Below are 15,547 nucleotides of genomic sequence, written 5' to 3'. Positions count from 1 at the left end.
AATTGTGTGTAGAGTCTAAAGAGATAGGCGAGATACTAAATGAATATTTTTCGTCAGTATTCACTCAGGAAAAAGATAATGTTGTGGAGGAGAATGCTGAGCTCCAGGTAAATAGATTAGATGGCATTGAGGTACGTAGGGAAGAGGTGTTGGCAATTCTGGACAGGCTGAAAATAGATAAGTCCCCGGGACCTGATGGGATTTATCCTAGGATTCTCTGGGAGGCCAGGGAAGAGATTGCTGGACCATTGGCTTTGATTTTTATGTCATCATTGGCTACAGGAATAGTGCCAGAGTACTGGAGGATAGCAAATGTGGTCCCTTTGTTCAAAAAGGGGAGCAGAGACAACCCCGGCAACTATAGACCGGTGAGCCTCACGTCTGTAGTGGGTAAAGTCTTGGAGGGGATTATAAGAGACAAGATTTATAATCATCTAGATAGGAATAATATGATCAGGGATAGTCCGCATGGCTTTGTGAAGGGTAGGTCATGCCTCACAAACCTTATCGAGTTCTTTGAGAAGGTGACTGAACAGGTAGACGAGGGTAGAGCAGTTGATGTGGATTTCAGCAAAGCGTTTGATAAGGTTCCCCACGGTAGGCTATTGCAGAAAATACGGAGGCTGGGGATTGAGGGTGATTTAGAGATGTGGATCAGAAATTGGCTAGCTGAAAGAAGACAGAGGGTGGTGGTTGATGGGAAATGTTCAGAATGGAGTTCAGTCACAAGTGGAGTACCACAAGGATCTGTTCTGGGGCCGTTGCTGTTTGTCATTTTTATCAATGACCTAGAGGAAGGCGCAGAAGGGTGGGTGAGTAAATTTGCAGACGATACTAAAGTCGGTGGCGTTGTCGATAGTGTGGAAGGATGTAGCAGGTTACAGAGGGATATAGATAAGCTGCAGAGCTGGGCTGAGAGGTGGCAAATGGAGTTTAATGTAGAGAAGTGTGAGGTGATTCACTTTGGAAGGAATAACAGGAATGTGGAATATTTGGCTCATGGTAAAGTCCTTGAAAGTGTGGATGAGCAGAGGGATCTAGGTGTCCATGTACATAGATCCCTGAAAGTTGCCACCCAGGTTGATAGGGTTGTGAAGAAGGCCTATGGAGTGTTGGCCTTTATTGGTAGAGGGATTGAGTTCCGGAGTCAGGAGGGTTGTGTTGCAGCTGTACAGAACTCTGGTACGGCCGCATTTGGGGTATTGCGTACAGTTCTGGTCACCGCATTATAGGAAGGACGTGGAGGCTTTGGAGCGGGTGCAGAGGAGATTTACCAGGATGTTGCCTGGTATGGAGGGAAAATCTTATGAGGAAAGGCTGATGGACTTGAGGTTGTTTTCGTTGGAGAGAAGAAGGTTAAGAGGAGACTTAATAGAGGCATACAAAATGATCAGGGGGTTGGATAGTGTGAACAGTGAGAGCCTTCTCCCGCGGATGGAAATGGCTGGCACGAGGGGACATAGCTTTAAACTGAGGGGTAATAGATATAGGACAGAGGTCAGAGGTAGGTTCTTTACGCAAAGAGTAGTCAGGCCGTGGAATGCCCTACCTGCTACAGTAGTGAACTCGCCAACATTGAGGGCATTTAAAAGTTTATTGGATAAACATATGGATGATAATGGTATAGTGTAGGTTAGATGGCTTTTGTTTTGGTGCAACATCGTGGGCCGAAGGGCCTGTACTGCGCTGTATTGTTCTATGTTCTATGATCTTTGAAGCCACACACATGCCAGATGGTGATTTGCCCTTTAACATCCGCCCCAAGGCAGGTGACGCAGTGGTTAACAAAACAAAGCAGCACAAGAACAGGCCCTTCGCCCTCCAAGCCTGTACCGGTCATGATAGCACCCTTGCCCCAAACCCTCAGCACTTCTTTGTGCAGTATCCCTCTATACCCATCCTATCCATGTATTTGTCAAGATGTCTTCGAATGCCGTTAATGTATCTGTCTCCACAACCTCCCCTGGCAACGCGTTCCAGTCACTCCACCTTTTGTGTAAAAAAACTGTCTTGCATATCTCCCCTAAACTTTGCCCCATGGACCTTAAGCCTATGCCCCCTGGTGACTGACCCCTCCACATTGGGAAAGAGTGCCTCCCTCTTCACTCGATCCATGCCCCTCATAAACTTGTAGACCTCTATCAGGTCACCCCTCAACCTCATGGCGCTGAGGACCCGGGTTCGATCCCGGCTCCGGGTCACTGCCCGTGTGGTGTTTGCACATTCTCCTCGTGTCTGCGTGGGTCTCATCCCCAGAACCCAAAAAGATGTGCAGGGTAGGTGAATTGACTACACAAAATTGCCCCTTAATTGGTAGAAAAGAATTGGATCCCCTAAATTTATCCAAAAAAAATCCACTCCCAATCTAGATTCTTGAGTTACTGCCTAATATTGTTATTATTAGCCCTCCCCAATTTAGCACCTTCACCCGAGGACTATTCTTATCTTTATCCAATAATACCTTAAAACTTACTGAATTAAAGTTCCTGAAATGCTCCCCTACTCCAATACAGCCCCTTACCTAGTTGGACTATTTGCATATTGTTTCAAGAAACCCTCCTGGATGCTCCCTACAAACTCTGCCCCATCAAAGCCCTAAAACCATCAGAACCCAGAAGATTACAGCGAGACCAGGGTCAAAGCAATTGAATCCTCAACATGGCCGTGGGCTACGTTTGGCCCAGGGTTGTTAAAGAGTCCAAATAAGATGCAGTCACTACTACCGTCTTTCCAGTGTCACATATTTACAACCTTCCCTTCCGCCCAACTTAGTCATGCAGCCTATCAGAACTTCATTGAGCCACATTTTAAACCAGCCGCCCATTGAGCCACTATTCCAACCAGAACCCCATTGAGCCACTATTCCAACTCTCTGTACATGCCTCTCTGATGAGGCAGAGAGGAGGCCTCTGCACCCCTGTCCATCAACCACTGAAATACACTTACAAAGTCTGAATTGAGGTATTTTTCCACCATCACATACCAAAGTGGTATCCATACTTCTTCCTTTCCCTCACCCTCTCTCCTTTTCTTCCCTCCGCTTTTTCCCACCTCACACCTTCCACTCCATTCACTACATACTCATGCTTCGCTTCTTCCCTCTCCCTCTCTGTTGCACGCACATCAGAGAAGAGATGTGTGTATATACGAGAGAAAGATGTGTGTGTATGGCAGTTTTGTGTTTTTGAGAGAGAGATGTGTGTGAGAGTAGAAGAGAGAGAGGGGTGTGTTTTTAAGAGAGGTGTATGTGTGGAAGAGATAGGGGAGTGTTTATGTGTGGAAGAGTGTCTAAGAGACGTGTTTGTGTATAACTGAGTTGTGTGAATGCGTAAGAGAGGTGTGTATATATAAGATAGAGAGGTTTAATGTGTAAATGTGTGTAAAGTGTATGTCAGAGAGAGGTGTGTGTGAGAGGTGTATTTAAGAGAGGCATTAGTGTGTAAGTGGGCCGTGTGTGTGAGAGAGGTACATAAGAGAGAGAGTTGTGCATGTGTGCAAGAGGAATATATGTGAGAGAGATTTTTAATTAAAGAACTTCTTAATTATAATAAACATATATAAGAAATAGAAAATACTTTTATAAATTAGTTTTATATGTTTGTACCTCTTGCCTAAAACAATATATTTTTTGTGGTTTAACTCTTCAATAAGAATGTTTCTGCTTTCCCCCATGATTTGTTATGTTGTAGGTGTAGCATAAGCGGCTTCCTTGTGGTGCACTTGACAAAGGAAGGTTCAGACGTGGAGATAACTTCAACACGTTTATTAAACTATTTACACTTCTATTCCTCGGGTTCGACACTACTGCTAATCCTACTATAGCTACCTAGACTGAATAACCAGTTGATGCAATCCAGGTGGTGGGTGTAATATTGAATCAACTCTGTGTCTGTACTCACTGACTGTCTCCACTGGAAAGAGGCAGATCATGTGTGTGGTTTCCTTTATATATGGGTTGGTGTAATGCCCCCCAGTGGTTGTGTATCGTGAATGTCCATTGGTCGTCTCCTATCTAACTGATCTATTGGCTGAGTGTGTGTGTGTGTGATGCCTCCGGTGCTCCATCTAGTGTCTAGCTAGCCTACATGCATTGATGCACATCACCACATCCCCCTTTTTTTTATATGTTACATATTTTCTGTACACTTTTAAGAAAATTGAACAAAAAACAGGTAGATAGGTTAAGGTATATGCAAGTCATGGGAACAGTGATTAAACAATAAGTCAAAATCATTCGTGTGAGTCCAAAAACCATCAATCATCATGGTCAAATGTCTCTCTTGGTTATGAACGCCATCAACGTCCCTGTGTCACAGGAACCAAGAAGTGGTCAAATCACTTTGCTGTCTGATTTGGAGTCCCTTTCTTTTCTCGATGTTTGTGATGGTGCTGTCGGATGGCATCTTGTAGCTGATAAGGTGTTGACGTTGAAGAGGTACCATCAACAGTATCATTCGAGGTCATGGATGTGCCATATGTTGAAGTCGGATAAGACTGTACATACTGGTTCTAGCCTGTGCAGGAAGGGTGATCCTGCTGAGAACCGTTGAAGCTTGTCGAATTGGAAACAGAATTGCTGCTCACATAATTACTTGGTGATGGTGTGAAACTAGAACCTTGCATCTGCTAGGAATATGCCGTCTGGCCAGGCTGGGGTGCAGCAAATACTGGGCTGTAACTAAGGCATCCAGTCTGTAGTGCAGATTGCGCTTGCGGTAGTCCTCCTTCGGTCTTGATTCCATTAGTGGGCAATCCGTAGTGCTGTCCTATTTGAGAATATGCTGCATAGACTGCTGGCTGCTGCATGCCTGAGTATTGGGTTTGTCCAGCATGAGCTGTCATTGGCTGCACTGCTGGCGTGGAAAAAATGTGTGGATAAAGCTGTGGTGAATATTGGTGTATTCCTCTTGGACTGTAGCCGCTGCTTGTTATAACTGACCCAGTGTAATTGTTAAATGATCCATCTCCTGTCGTTGTGGCATCTGCTGTCACCCTGAGCGTGCCATCACTGAGGTTGTGGTACTCCCTGTCTGGAGTAAAGTCCGGCTTATGTGAATCAGAGTCGGCATTTGGTTGCTCCCATTCTGGAGACTTGTCTGTTTTAACTGAGTCAGTGTTGGTTTGTTGATGCTTCCCGTCAGGAGTCTTGGCAGGTTCACTGGAGTCAGCTGAGATTTCTTGAAGCTGCACGTCTGGACATGCAGGAATGCATTGACTTGTGGAGAGCTCGAGCTAATGAAAGTGGAAGTATCATGGTGACCCCGGAGTCACCAGTGGTCTCACAGTGATCGTCGAGTGCCTCTGTACACACCTAGCTGAGGTCTGTTACTTTGCACATCTTGCATGGGAAGTGGGATGCTGTTGTCACTCGTCTCACATACCGTGGGTAGATCCTCAGTAGCTGCGTGGTGTTCACTTGGGTTGGGTAAATTGTCAGAGTCTTCATCTGGTGGTGCAAACAATGTTGGTGGACTGTCATTGTCTTGCTGTTGTCCTTCATTTGGGCTTGGACTGTCATCGTCGCTTTGTTCTTCACTGTAGCCTGATAGACCGTCATGGCCGTCTTGCTGTGCACTGGAGCGTGATAGACTGTCATAGTGTTCTTGCTGTTTACTTGAGCATGGCAGACTTGCATCATCTGCCGCTAGTTGGTCAGAGGAGGTTGCTAGACCCTCATGGTCTTGTTCCTGCAAGGACTGCGCTCTGGAGTCTTGCGTTTCTCCTGTCATGGAGTCTGTCCACGGCTTGTGACACTGGAGTCACTTCTTGTTCGTGCAAGGACTGCGGTGTGGAGTCTTGCGTGTCTTCTTTCTTAGAGTCGGGAACCTTGAGAGGTGCGTGGACCATGCTCAGTGTGGCAGCAAGCCGCTCTCTGTGGGCTTGTACCGCTCTCTGTCTCTTGGTTTCAGGCTGCAGCATAATCCTGCACTCACGAGTTGGGATGTCAAATCCGAAGAATGAATCCGCGTCTGCATCGGATTCAATACGGGTGTCGCCAATGTGCAACACGTCTAGTTGCGGTTCGAATTTGGTACTGGGGTAGCCTCCCAAAGTGAAAGGTTTGTCCGAGTCGTTGTCTTCTAGGACCATATCATCACTGTTTGTGTCGGAGCGGGCATTGGGCTCGCGAGGTCCAGAGAAAATGTAAAGGTCGGTATCGATGTATTCAAGGTCGGAATCATCGGTTTGGGCGTAGGTAACTGCATGTTGCAGGGTTCTTCGGAGGTTAATTTCATTTCCTGGTTCAAATTGAGGCATTGTGCTGTCATCCCAGGTGAAGGAAGGTTATTTTATGGCTTTAAAAGATTTTTTCTTTGATTTGGGACGTTTCCCCTTTAAGTGGGCGTGATCTGGGGCCTCTGATGTCATGACGCATGTGACGTAGCGCGCAGGGAGCGATTGCGCATGCGCAGATCGCTGTACCTTTACTGATGACCGTTTTCGTGATTGCACATGCGCGAGATGTCGCGCATGCGCAAACGGACCTTCCCGTTCTGTGCGCTTCTCGCGCAACTGTTCAAGTGCAGTCCCTTTAGAAAGATGGCTGCCGATCAAAACTGTTCTCTGCTCCGGGATCTCGGCTTCGTGGTGAGTACTGGCGCTTCTCTTACTTTTTCTTGCTGGTTGGAGGGTGTTTTCCTCACAGTATTTGCCGAATTTGTCAAGGACTGCCTAGAAGTCGCTCCTGTTTTGCCCCTTGGAGAACTTGAATTTTTAAAAGATTTCTTCTGCTTTGGCACCGGCGATGGTGAGGAGAAGCTTGTGTGTACAGAGCCGGTGCAGACTCGATGAGCTGAATAGCCTCCTTCTGCACTGTGAATTCTATGAAGCTTTGTTTTTTCAGCATCGGTCAGGTCTTCTAGTTCGGCTGCGACCAGGAAGATTTCAAACCTTTGCCGGAATGCCTGCCAGTTTTCGCGGAGATCGCCGTGGCACTGGAGCCGCTGCGGAACCCGGATCTCGAACATCTTGCCTGGGTATCATTGCTGGTTGAGGTATGGCTATATGGATTGAAACAGTTCAGTCCTGGTACCATGATTTGCTATGTTGTAGGTGTAACATAAGCGGCTTCCTTGTGGTGCACTTGACAAAGGAAGGTTCAGACGTGGAGATAACTTCAACATGTTTATTAAACTATTTACACTTCTATTACCCGGGTTCGACACTACTGCTAATCCTACTATAACTACCTAGACTGACTAACCAGTTGCTGCAATCCAGGTGGTGGGTGTAATATTGAATCAACCCTGTGTCTGTTCTCACTGACTGTCTCCACTGGAGAGAGGCAGATCATGTGTTTGGTGTCCTTTATATATGGGTTGGTGTAATGCCCCCCTGAGGACTTGTCACCTCCGTGTGTATCGTGAATGTCCTTTGGCCGTCTGCTATCTAACTGATCTATTGGCTGAGTGTGTGTGTGTGATGTCTCCGGTGCTCCCTTTAGTGTCTAGCTAGCCTACATGCATTTACATTGATGCACATCGCCACACCCCATATCCTTTTATCCCTTTAGCCCCAAGAGCTATATCGAACTCCTTTGTGAAAACATACAATGTTCTGACTTCAACGATTCCTGTGGTAATGAATTCCACAGGCTCACCACTCTCTGGGTGAAGAAACTTCTCCTCATCTTAGCCCAAAATGATCTACCCCCGTATCCTCAGACTGTGACCCCTGGTTCTGGAGGACCACCCTCGAGAACGTCCTTCCTGCATCTATCCTATCTAGTCCTGTTAGGATTTTCTAGGTTTCTATGAGATCCACCTTTCATTCCTCTGAACTCCAGCGAATGCAATCCTAACTGACTCAATATCTCCTCAGACGTCAGTCCCACTATCCCAGGAATCAGTCTGGTAAACCGTCTGCACTCCCTCAAGAGCAAGAACATCCTTTCTCAGATAAGGAGACCAGAACTGCATACAATGTTCCAGATGTGGTCTCACCAAGGCCCTGTACAATTGTAGCAAATCACCCCAGCTCCTGTACTCAAATCCTCTCGCTATGAAGGCTTGGTACAATTTGCCTTCTTTCCCGCCTGCTGCATCTGCATGCTTACCTTCAGTGACTGGGGAGACCCAGGTCTCATTGCACATTTCCCTCTCTCAATTCAGATAATAATCTGCCTTCCTGTTATTGCTACCAAAGTGGATAACCTCACATTTATCCACATGAGACAGCATCTGCCATCCCTTTGCCCAATGGGTTCCATGGGCAGAAAAGTTTGGGAAACCCTGCAGCAGAATACAGTACAAAGTACAAAGGAGAAGTGGGAAAGGAAGTAAAAGGGGCAAATATTGTACGACAAAGGATTAGCAGGTAATGAAAGGCAACACTAAAAGCTTTCAGCAACATGTAAAGAGTAAGAACTAAAAATAAAAGTTTGTGGATGCAGATATGGCCGAGGTATAAAATGAATACTTTATGGACTGGATTCTCCCGCAACGGGCGAGCAGCGTAGAATAGAAAAAGCTATTGATCTCGGGCCAGATTCTCCGGTCGCTGGGCAAACGTGGCCAGAGAATCCAATTCTATATCTGTCTTCACAAAAGTAGAAGACAATGCCAATAAAGGAGGCGCAACAGAGAAATTAGACAGGATAAAAATAAAGAGGATATTTAAAAGGTTAGCATTGCTTAAAGTTATCTCATCCCAGTCCTGTGAGATGCATCCCAGGCTGCTGAGGAAAGTACGGGTGAACATAAAGGAAACTCAGGCCACAATCTTCCAAACCTCAGATGATGGTCCAAGAGAACTAGAGGATTGCAAATATTACACTCTGTTCAACTACCCATTGAACGGCAAGAATAATTGAGACTTAATATATAAACATAAAATTGTTTGCGACAGTTTTAATCATATGTTCGAAAAAATAAATTTATGCCATGTTCAGAATTGAAACCGAGAGCTCAAATTATTACAAAGTCCTGTGGAATTGTTTGAATTTTCATCCAACTATTCAATGATTCTATCCCTGTGCTTCAGCTTTGCAGAAGGTTTCAGATCTGAACAGACCGAAAATAAGAAAGATGACGTCCTTCACATTTTCTCTGTTGCATCAGGACATCTCTATGAGCGATTTCTCAGGTCAGTTGAATGACAAATTGATTCTGATATTAACTGGGGACGAGGGAGGGCACAGGAGAGACTTAAAAATCTGGTGTGGTCAGGAACATGGTGCCCTACAGATCTGACCAATATGACTTTGTTAGCTTATTATACTGGTCAAATGGTCAGTCCAGTCAACGGGCAGAAGGCCGCAGCCAGGGATCCTTGGAAATAGTCTGCAGCATGGGGAAGGGTGGAGATCAGGAGGTGTGGGAAGTTGACAATTGAAAGGGTGGAGTTACGGTAGGTGGCTGGAGATTGGCCGGAGGCCTAAATTGATTGGCCTAAAAAGTTCCATGAGCAGTCGCTGGAAGCTGTCCTGCTGCTCCTGGCTGTCAAGATTAGTTTTTGGTAGCTGGTAGCAACTTGTATAAAAAATTCTCTTCCTCTCACTTCTAGGGCGACATTCTCCGACCCCCCGCCGGAAATCGCGCCGCGCTGGTTGGCGGGCCCTCCCCGCTCGATTCTCCGGCCCGGCCCGAAGTCCCGCCGATAAATTGCCTGTCCCGCTGGCATAAATTAAATCACCTACCTTACCAGCGGGACAAGGCGGCGTGGGCGGGCTCCGGGGTCCTGGGGGGGGCGCGGGGCGATCTGACCCCGGGGGGTGCCCCCACGGTGGCCTGGCCCGCGATCGGGACCCACCGATCCGCGGGCGGGCCTGTGCCATAGGGGCACTCTTTCCCTTCCGCCTCCGCCACGGTCTCCACCATGGCGGAGGTGGAAGAGACTCCCTCCACTGCGCATGCGTGGAAAACTGTCAGCTGACGCTCCCGCGCTTGCGCCGCCCGGAGATGTCATTTCCGCGCCAGCTGGCGGGGCAACAAAGGCCGTTTCCGCCAGCTGGCGGGGCGGAAATTCCTCCGGCGTCGGCCTAGCCCCTCAATGTTGGGGCTCGGCCCCCAAAGATGCGGAGCATTCTGCAACTTTGGGGCGGCGCGATGCCCGTCTGATTCGCGCCGTTTTGGGCGCCAGTCGGCGGCCATCGCGCCGTTTCCGGAGAATTTCGCCCCTGGTTCTTTTGCCTTTCATTTCTGTCCACTAAAATTGAGAGATGGTGATTAGAAGTAACATAATGGCAATAGTAAGAGAGGACCTAATTAACACAGAGATTAGAAACAATCGATATGCATTCAGATCAAAGATAATAAGGGATCAGTGACATGCAAACTACCAAATAGTGGAAAAGAATTGGTGGGAGAAATATTTAGCCAAACCCAAAAAGGGAGGAAGAACTGCTATACCATCCAGCAGCCCACTTGATGGACAGCCCATCCACCAGTTTAAATATTCACTCCCTCCGCCATTGGCGTACAGTAGTTGCAGAATATGTCACGTACAAGATACATCACCCAAGGCTTCTTTGACAGCACCTTCCAAGCCCATGACCTCTACCAGCTTAAAGGATAAGGGTGGCAGACACACGGGAACATCACCAACTGTGAGTTCCACTCAAAGTCACACACCATTCTGTCTTTTGAGCTATATCGCCGTTCCTTCACTGTCGCTCAGTCAAGTTCCGAGAGCTTCGTCCCCTAACAACACTCTACGCCACGTGGACTGCAACGATTCAAGAATGCGGCTCACCACAATCTTCTCGAGGACAATGAGGGATGGGCAACAAATGTTGACCCTGGGTGCTCACATCCCAAGAACAAATAAATAAAAATAACAATGTGAAGTGAACGGGGGTGGATGGGTGAACATAAGAAGAGTAAATAACATCATCTAGGAAGCAGAAAACACTATCATCATCTCAGTTTTTAAAAATATATATTTTATTACAAACATGCATCAAAGCAAATAAGCACCCCGGGAAATATACTTCCCAACAATCAACTTTACAGTCTACAGATTTCCCCCCTTTTTCACCCTTCCCCCCCACCCCACCCTCCTGCGACGAACAGCTCCTCAAACACGGTCACAAACACCTCCACCTTTTCTCAAACCCCTTAAAGAGCCCCTTAACTCACACTTTATCTTCTCCAAGCACAGGAAGTCATACAGGTCACTCAACCAAGCCGTTACCCCTGGAGGAAGTGCCGACTGCCACTCCAGCAAAATTCGGCGCCGTGCAATCAGAGAGGCGAAGGCCACGACATCGGCCTTCCACCTCTCCATGTGCTCCGGCTTCTCTGAAACTCCAAATATGCCACCAAAGTGTCCACCTCCTCCTCCACTACCCTGGCTAAGACCACAAACACTCCCGCCAAGAATCTTCCCAATTTTTCACAGCCCCAAAACATGTGCGTGTGATTCACTGGCCCCGCCCACACCTCTCACACTCATCTGCAACCCCCTGAAAGAACCCACTCATTCTCGCCCGAGTCACATGCACCCTGTGCACCACCTTAAACTGTATCAGGCTCCTTGCACAAGAGGAGGTCCCGTTTATCCTACACAGTCCCTCACTCCATATTACCCAATTGATCTATCCTCCCAATTCAGCTTTCTATTTCGCCTTGATCTTCACCCCCCTGCTTCCCCAGCCACTTGTATGTAACCCCTATTCTTCCCTCCCTTTCCACATCCAGGAGCAGCACTCGCTCCAGCAGGGTGTATCCCAGCAACCTAGGGAACCCTCTCCAGACCTTTTGCGCAAAGTCCCTAACCTGCAGATACCCGAACTCACTACCCCTTGGCAGTTCTGCCTTCTCCCTTAGTTCCTCCAGACTGGCAAAAACTTCCTCCAAAACAAATTCCTCACCTTGACCAGCCTCACTTCCCTCCACCTCCTATATACACTATCCATCGCCCCCGGCTCAAATCCATGATTCTCGCACAGCGGCGTTAGCACTGACTTCCCTTCCATCCTAAAATGCTTCCTCAGCTGATTCCATATCTGCACCATGGACTGCACCACTGGGCTCCCTGAATACCTACTCGGAGCCATTGGCAATGCTGCCATCACCATAGCCCTCAAACTAGACCCCTTACAAGATTCTTCCTCCCTCCAAACCCAGCCTACCCCTTCTCCTTCCCACCACCGCCACACCTTGTCCACATTCGCTGCCCAATAACAATGAAGCAAGTTCAGCAACGCCAAACCCCCACTGCTGCCTCTGCCTCTGTAGCAGGGTCCTCCCCACCCTCGGCACCTTCCCCACCATAGAGCCCGAGATGATCGTGTCCACTTTCCAAAAAAAGGCCTTTGGTATAAAGATCGGGAGAACCTGAAAGATAACCAAGAACCTCGTCAGAATATTCATTTTCAACACTTGGACCCTCCCCGCCAACGTTAAGTGCAGGGCATCCCACCTCTCAAGATCCTCCCTGGCCTCCTTCACCAGCTTCGTTAAGTTCCACTTATGGAGCCCCGTCCATTCCCTCGCTACCTGAATCCCCAAATACCTAAACCTGTCCCTCGCTACCGTAAATAATAATAATAATCCCTAAATTAGCCCGTTGTCCCAGCTCATTCACCAGGAATACCTCGCTTTTCCCTACATCCAGTTTATACCCTGAGAACCCTCCAAACCTCTCCAGCAGGCCCATAATCCTTCCCATACTCCCCAATGGATCCAAAACATACAGCAAGAGGTCATCGGCATAGAGCGACACCCGATGCTCCCTCTGTCCCCTCATAAGCCCCCGCCACTCTGCCGACCCCCTGAGAGCCATCGCCAATGGCTCTATGCCCAGCGCAAACAGCAGCGGCAACAGTGGGCACCCCTGCCTCCTACCCCTGTGTAAGTCAAAGCTTTGTGAGCTCATATCATTCGTTCTCACCCTCATCCTTGGTGCCACATACAGCAACTGCACCCATGCCACAAATCTCGGCCCCAAACCTACCCAAAACTTCGAACAACTCCACCCGATCAAATGCCATCTCCGCATCCATGGCCCCACCACCTCCACTACCAAAGCCCTCAACGGATTCATCACCACATTCAACAGCCGTCTTATATTACTCGCGAGCTACCTGCCCTTCACAAAGCCTGTTTGATCTTCTGCAATCACCCCCAGGACACAGTCTTCCATCCTCCCCGCTAACGACTTAGCCAATACTTTCACACCTGTGTTCAATAGTGAGATGGGTCTAAAAGACCCACATTCCACCGGATCCTTACCTTTTTGGGGGATTAGTGTGATTACTGACTGTGTCATCGTCTCCGGCAACTTCCCCTTCTCCAGTGCTTCATTAAACGCCCCCAACAGGTGCCAGGTCCGTCGCAAATTCCTTATGTAAATTTTACTCATTTTTACTTTTATTACCTTTCCAAATTGTGTGTGTGGGTGGGGGGGAAACTGAAAATAAGGGGAGCAGAGACAACCCCAGCAACTATAGACCGGTGAGCCTCACGTCTGTAGTGGGTAAAGTCTTGGAGGGGATTATAAGAGACAAGATTTATAATCATCTAGATAGGAATAATATGATCAGGGATAGTCAGCATGGCTTTGTGAAGGGTAGGTCATGCCTCACAAACCTTATCGAGTTCTTTGAGAAGGTGACTGAACAGGTAGACGAGGGTAGAGCAGTTGATGTGGTGTATATGGATTTCAGCAAAGCGTTTGATAAGGTTCCCCACGGTAGGCTATTGCAGAAAATACGGAGGCTGGGGATTGAGGGTGATTTAGAGATGTGGATCAGAAATTGGCTAGCTGAAAGAAGACAGAGGGTGGTGGTTGATGGGAAATGTTCAGAATGGAGTTCAGTCACAAGTGGAGTACCACAAGGATCTGTTCTGGGGCCGTTGCTGTTTGTCATTTTTATCAATGACCTAGAGGAAGGCGCAGAAGGGTGGGTGAGTAAATTTGCAGACGATACTAAAGTCGGTGGTGTTGTCGATAGTGTGGAAGGATGTAGCAGGTTACAGAGGGATATAGATAAGCTGCAGAGCTGGGCTGAGAGGTGGCAAATGGAGTTTAATGTAGAGAAGTGTGAGGTGATTCACTTTGGAAGGAATAACAGGAATGTGGAATATTTGGCTCATGGTAAAGTTCTTGAAAGTGTGGATGAGCAGAGGGATCTAGGTGTCCATGTTCATAGATCCCTGAAAGTTGCCACCCAGGTTGATAGGGTTGTGAAGAAGGCCTATGGAGTGTTGGCCTTTATTGGTAGAGGGATTGAGTTCCGGAGTCGGGAGGTCATGTTGCAGCTGTACAAAACTCTGGTACGGCCGCATTTGGAGTATTGCGTACAGTTCTGGTCACCGCATTATAGGAAGGACGTGGAGGCTTTGGAGCGGGTGCAGAGGAGATGTACCAGGATGTTGCCTGGTATGGAGGGAAAATCTTATGAGGAAAGGCTGATGGACTTGAGGTTGTTTTCGTTGGAGAGAAGAAGGTTAAGAGGAGACTTAATAGAGGCATACAAAATGATCAGGGGGTTAGATAGGGTGGACAGTGAGAGCCTTCTCCCGCGGATGAAAATGGCTGGCACGAGGGGACATAGCTTTAAACTGAGGGGTAATAGATATAGGACAGAGGTCAGAGGTAGGTTCTTTACGCAAAGAGTGGTGAGGCCGTGGAATGCCCTACCTGCAACAGTAGTGAACTCGCCAACATTGAGGGCATTTAAAAGTTTATTGGATAAGCATATGGATGATAATGGCATAGTGTAGGTTAGATGGCTTTTGTTTCGGTGCGACATCGTGGCCCGAAGGGCCTGTACTGCGCTGTATCGTTCTATGTTCTATGTTCTAAGTGACATCACAGAAAAGCTGTGACCTGAGTGGCTGGTTGGGAATCTACACTAAATTAAAAAAATTAAGCATTGGTAACTAATTAAACATAATTACTTAATTATAATTTAGAGGGGTATCTAAGCCAGAGATAGGAGAGTACTAGATTTAGCTTTCACGTTTATAGTAGAAATCTAGTGATAGGAAACAGATAGTTAACAGTAACTTTTTTTTTTAATGTTTTAACTTTTTAATTTTAATTTACTAATTAATTGACGCAATGTCAGTTAGAGGGTTGCAGTGCTCTGACTGTGAGATGTGGCAGATCCGGGAGGCTTCCAGCGTCCCGGATGACTTCATCTGCAGAAAGTGCACCCAACTGGAGCTCCTCACAGACCACATGGTTCGGTTGGAGCAGCAATTGGATGCACTTAGGAGCATGCAGGTGGTGGAAAGCGTCATAGATCGCAGTTATATAAATGTGGTCACACCCAAGGTGCAGGCAGAGAAATGGGTGACCACCAGTAAGGGCAGGCAGTCAGTGCAGGAATCCCCTGTGGTTGTCCCCCTCTCGAATAGGTATACCCCTTTGGATACTGTCGGGGGGGATAGCCGATCAGGGGAAAACAGCAGCAGCCAGAGCAGTGGCACCACGGCTGACTCTGATCTTCAGAAGGGAGGGTCAAAGCGCAGAAGAGCAGTAGTAATAGGGGACTCTATAGTCAGGGGCACAGATAGGCGCTTCTGTGGACGTGAAAGAGACTCCAGGATGGTATGTTGCCTCCCTGGTGCCAGGGTCCAGGATGTCTCCGAACGGG

The 15,547-nt window shown here is 47.7% G+C and overlaps 1 protein-coding gene across 1 annotated transcript in view; it reads left to right on the top strand.

Moving 5' to 3' along the window:
• LOC140391301 (UDP-glucose:glycoprotein glucosyltransferase 1-like) overlaps positions 1-15,547 on the top strand; it is a 183,335-nt gene that overhangs the window by 42,757 nt on the left and 125,031 nt on the right. The window contains exon 4 of the mRNA XM_072475895.1: positions 8,983-9,084. Coding sequence (XP_072331996.1) covers positions 8,983-9,084 — 102 coding nt within the window. The remainder of the gene's footprint in view (positions 1-8,982; positions 9,085-15,547) is intronic.

Source organism: Scyliorhinus torazame, chromosome 15, assembly GCF_047496885.1.
Source record: "Scyliorhinus torazame isolate Kashiwa2021f chromosome 15, sScyTor2.1, whole genome shotgun sequence".
NCBI lineage: Eukaryota > Metazoa > Chordata > Chondrichthyes > Carcharhiniformes > Scyliorhinidae > Scyliorhinus > Scyliorhinus torazame.
This window is presented reverse-complemented; position numbering and strand designations above follow the sequence as displayed.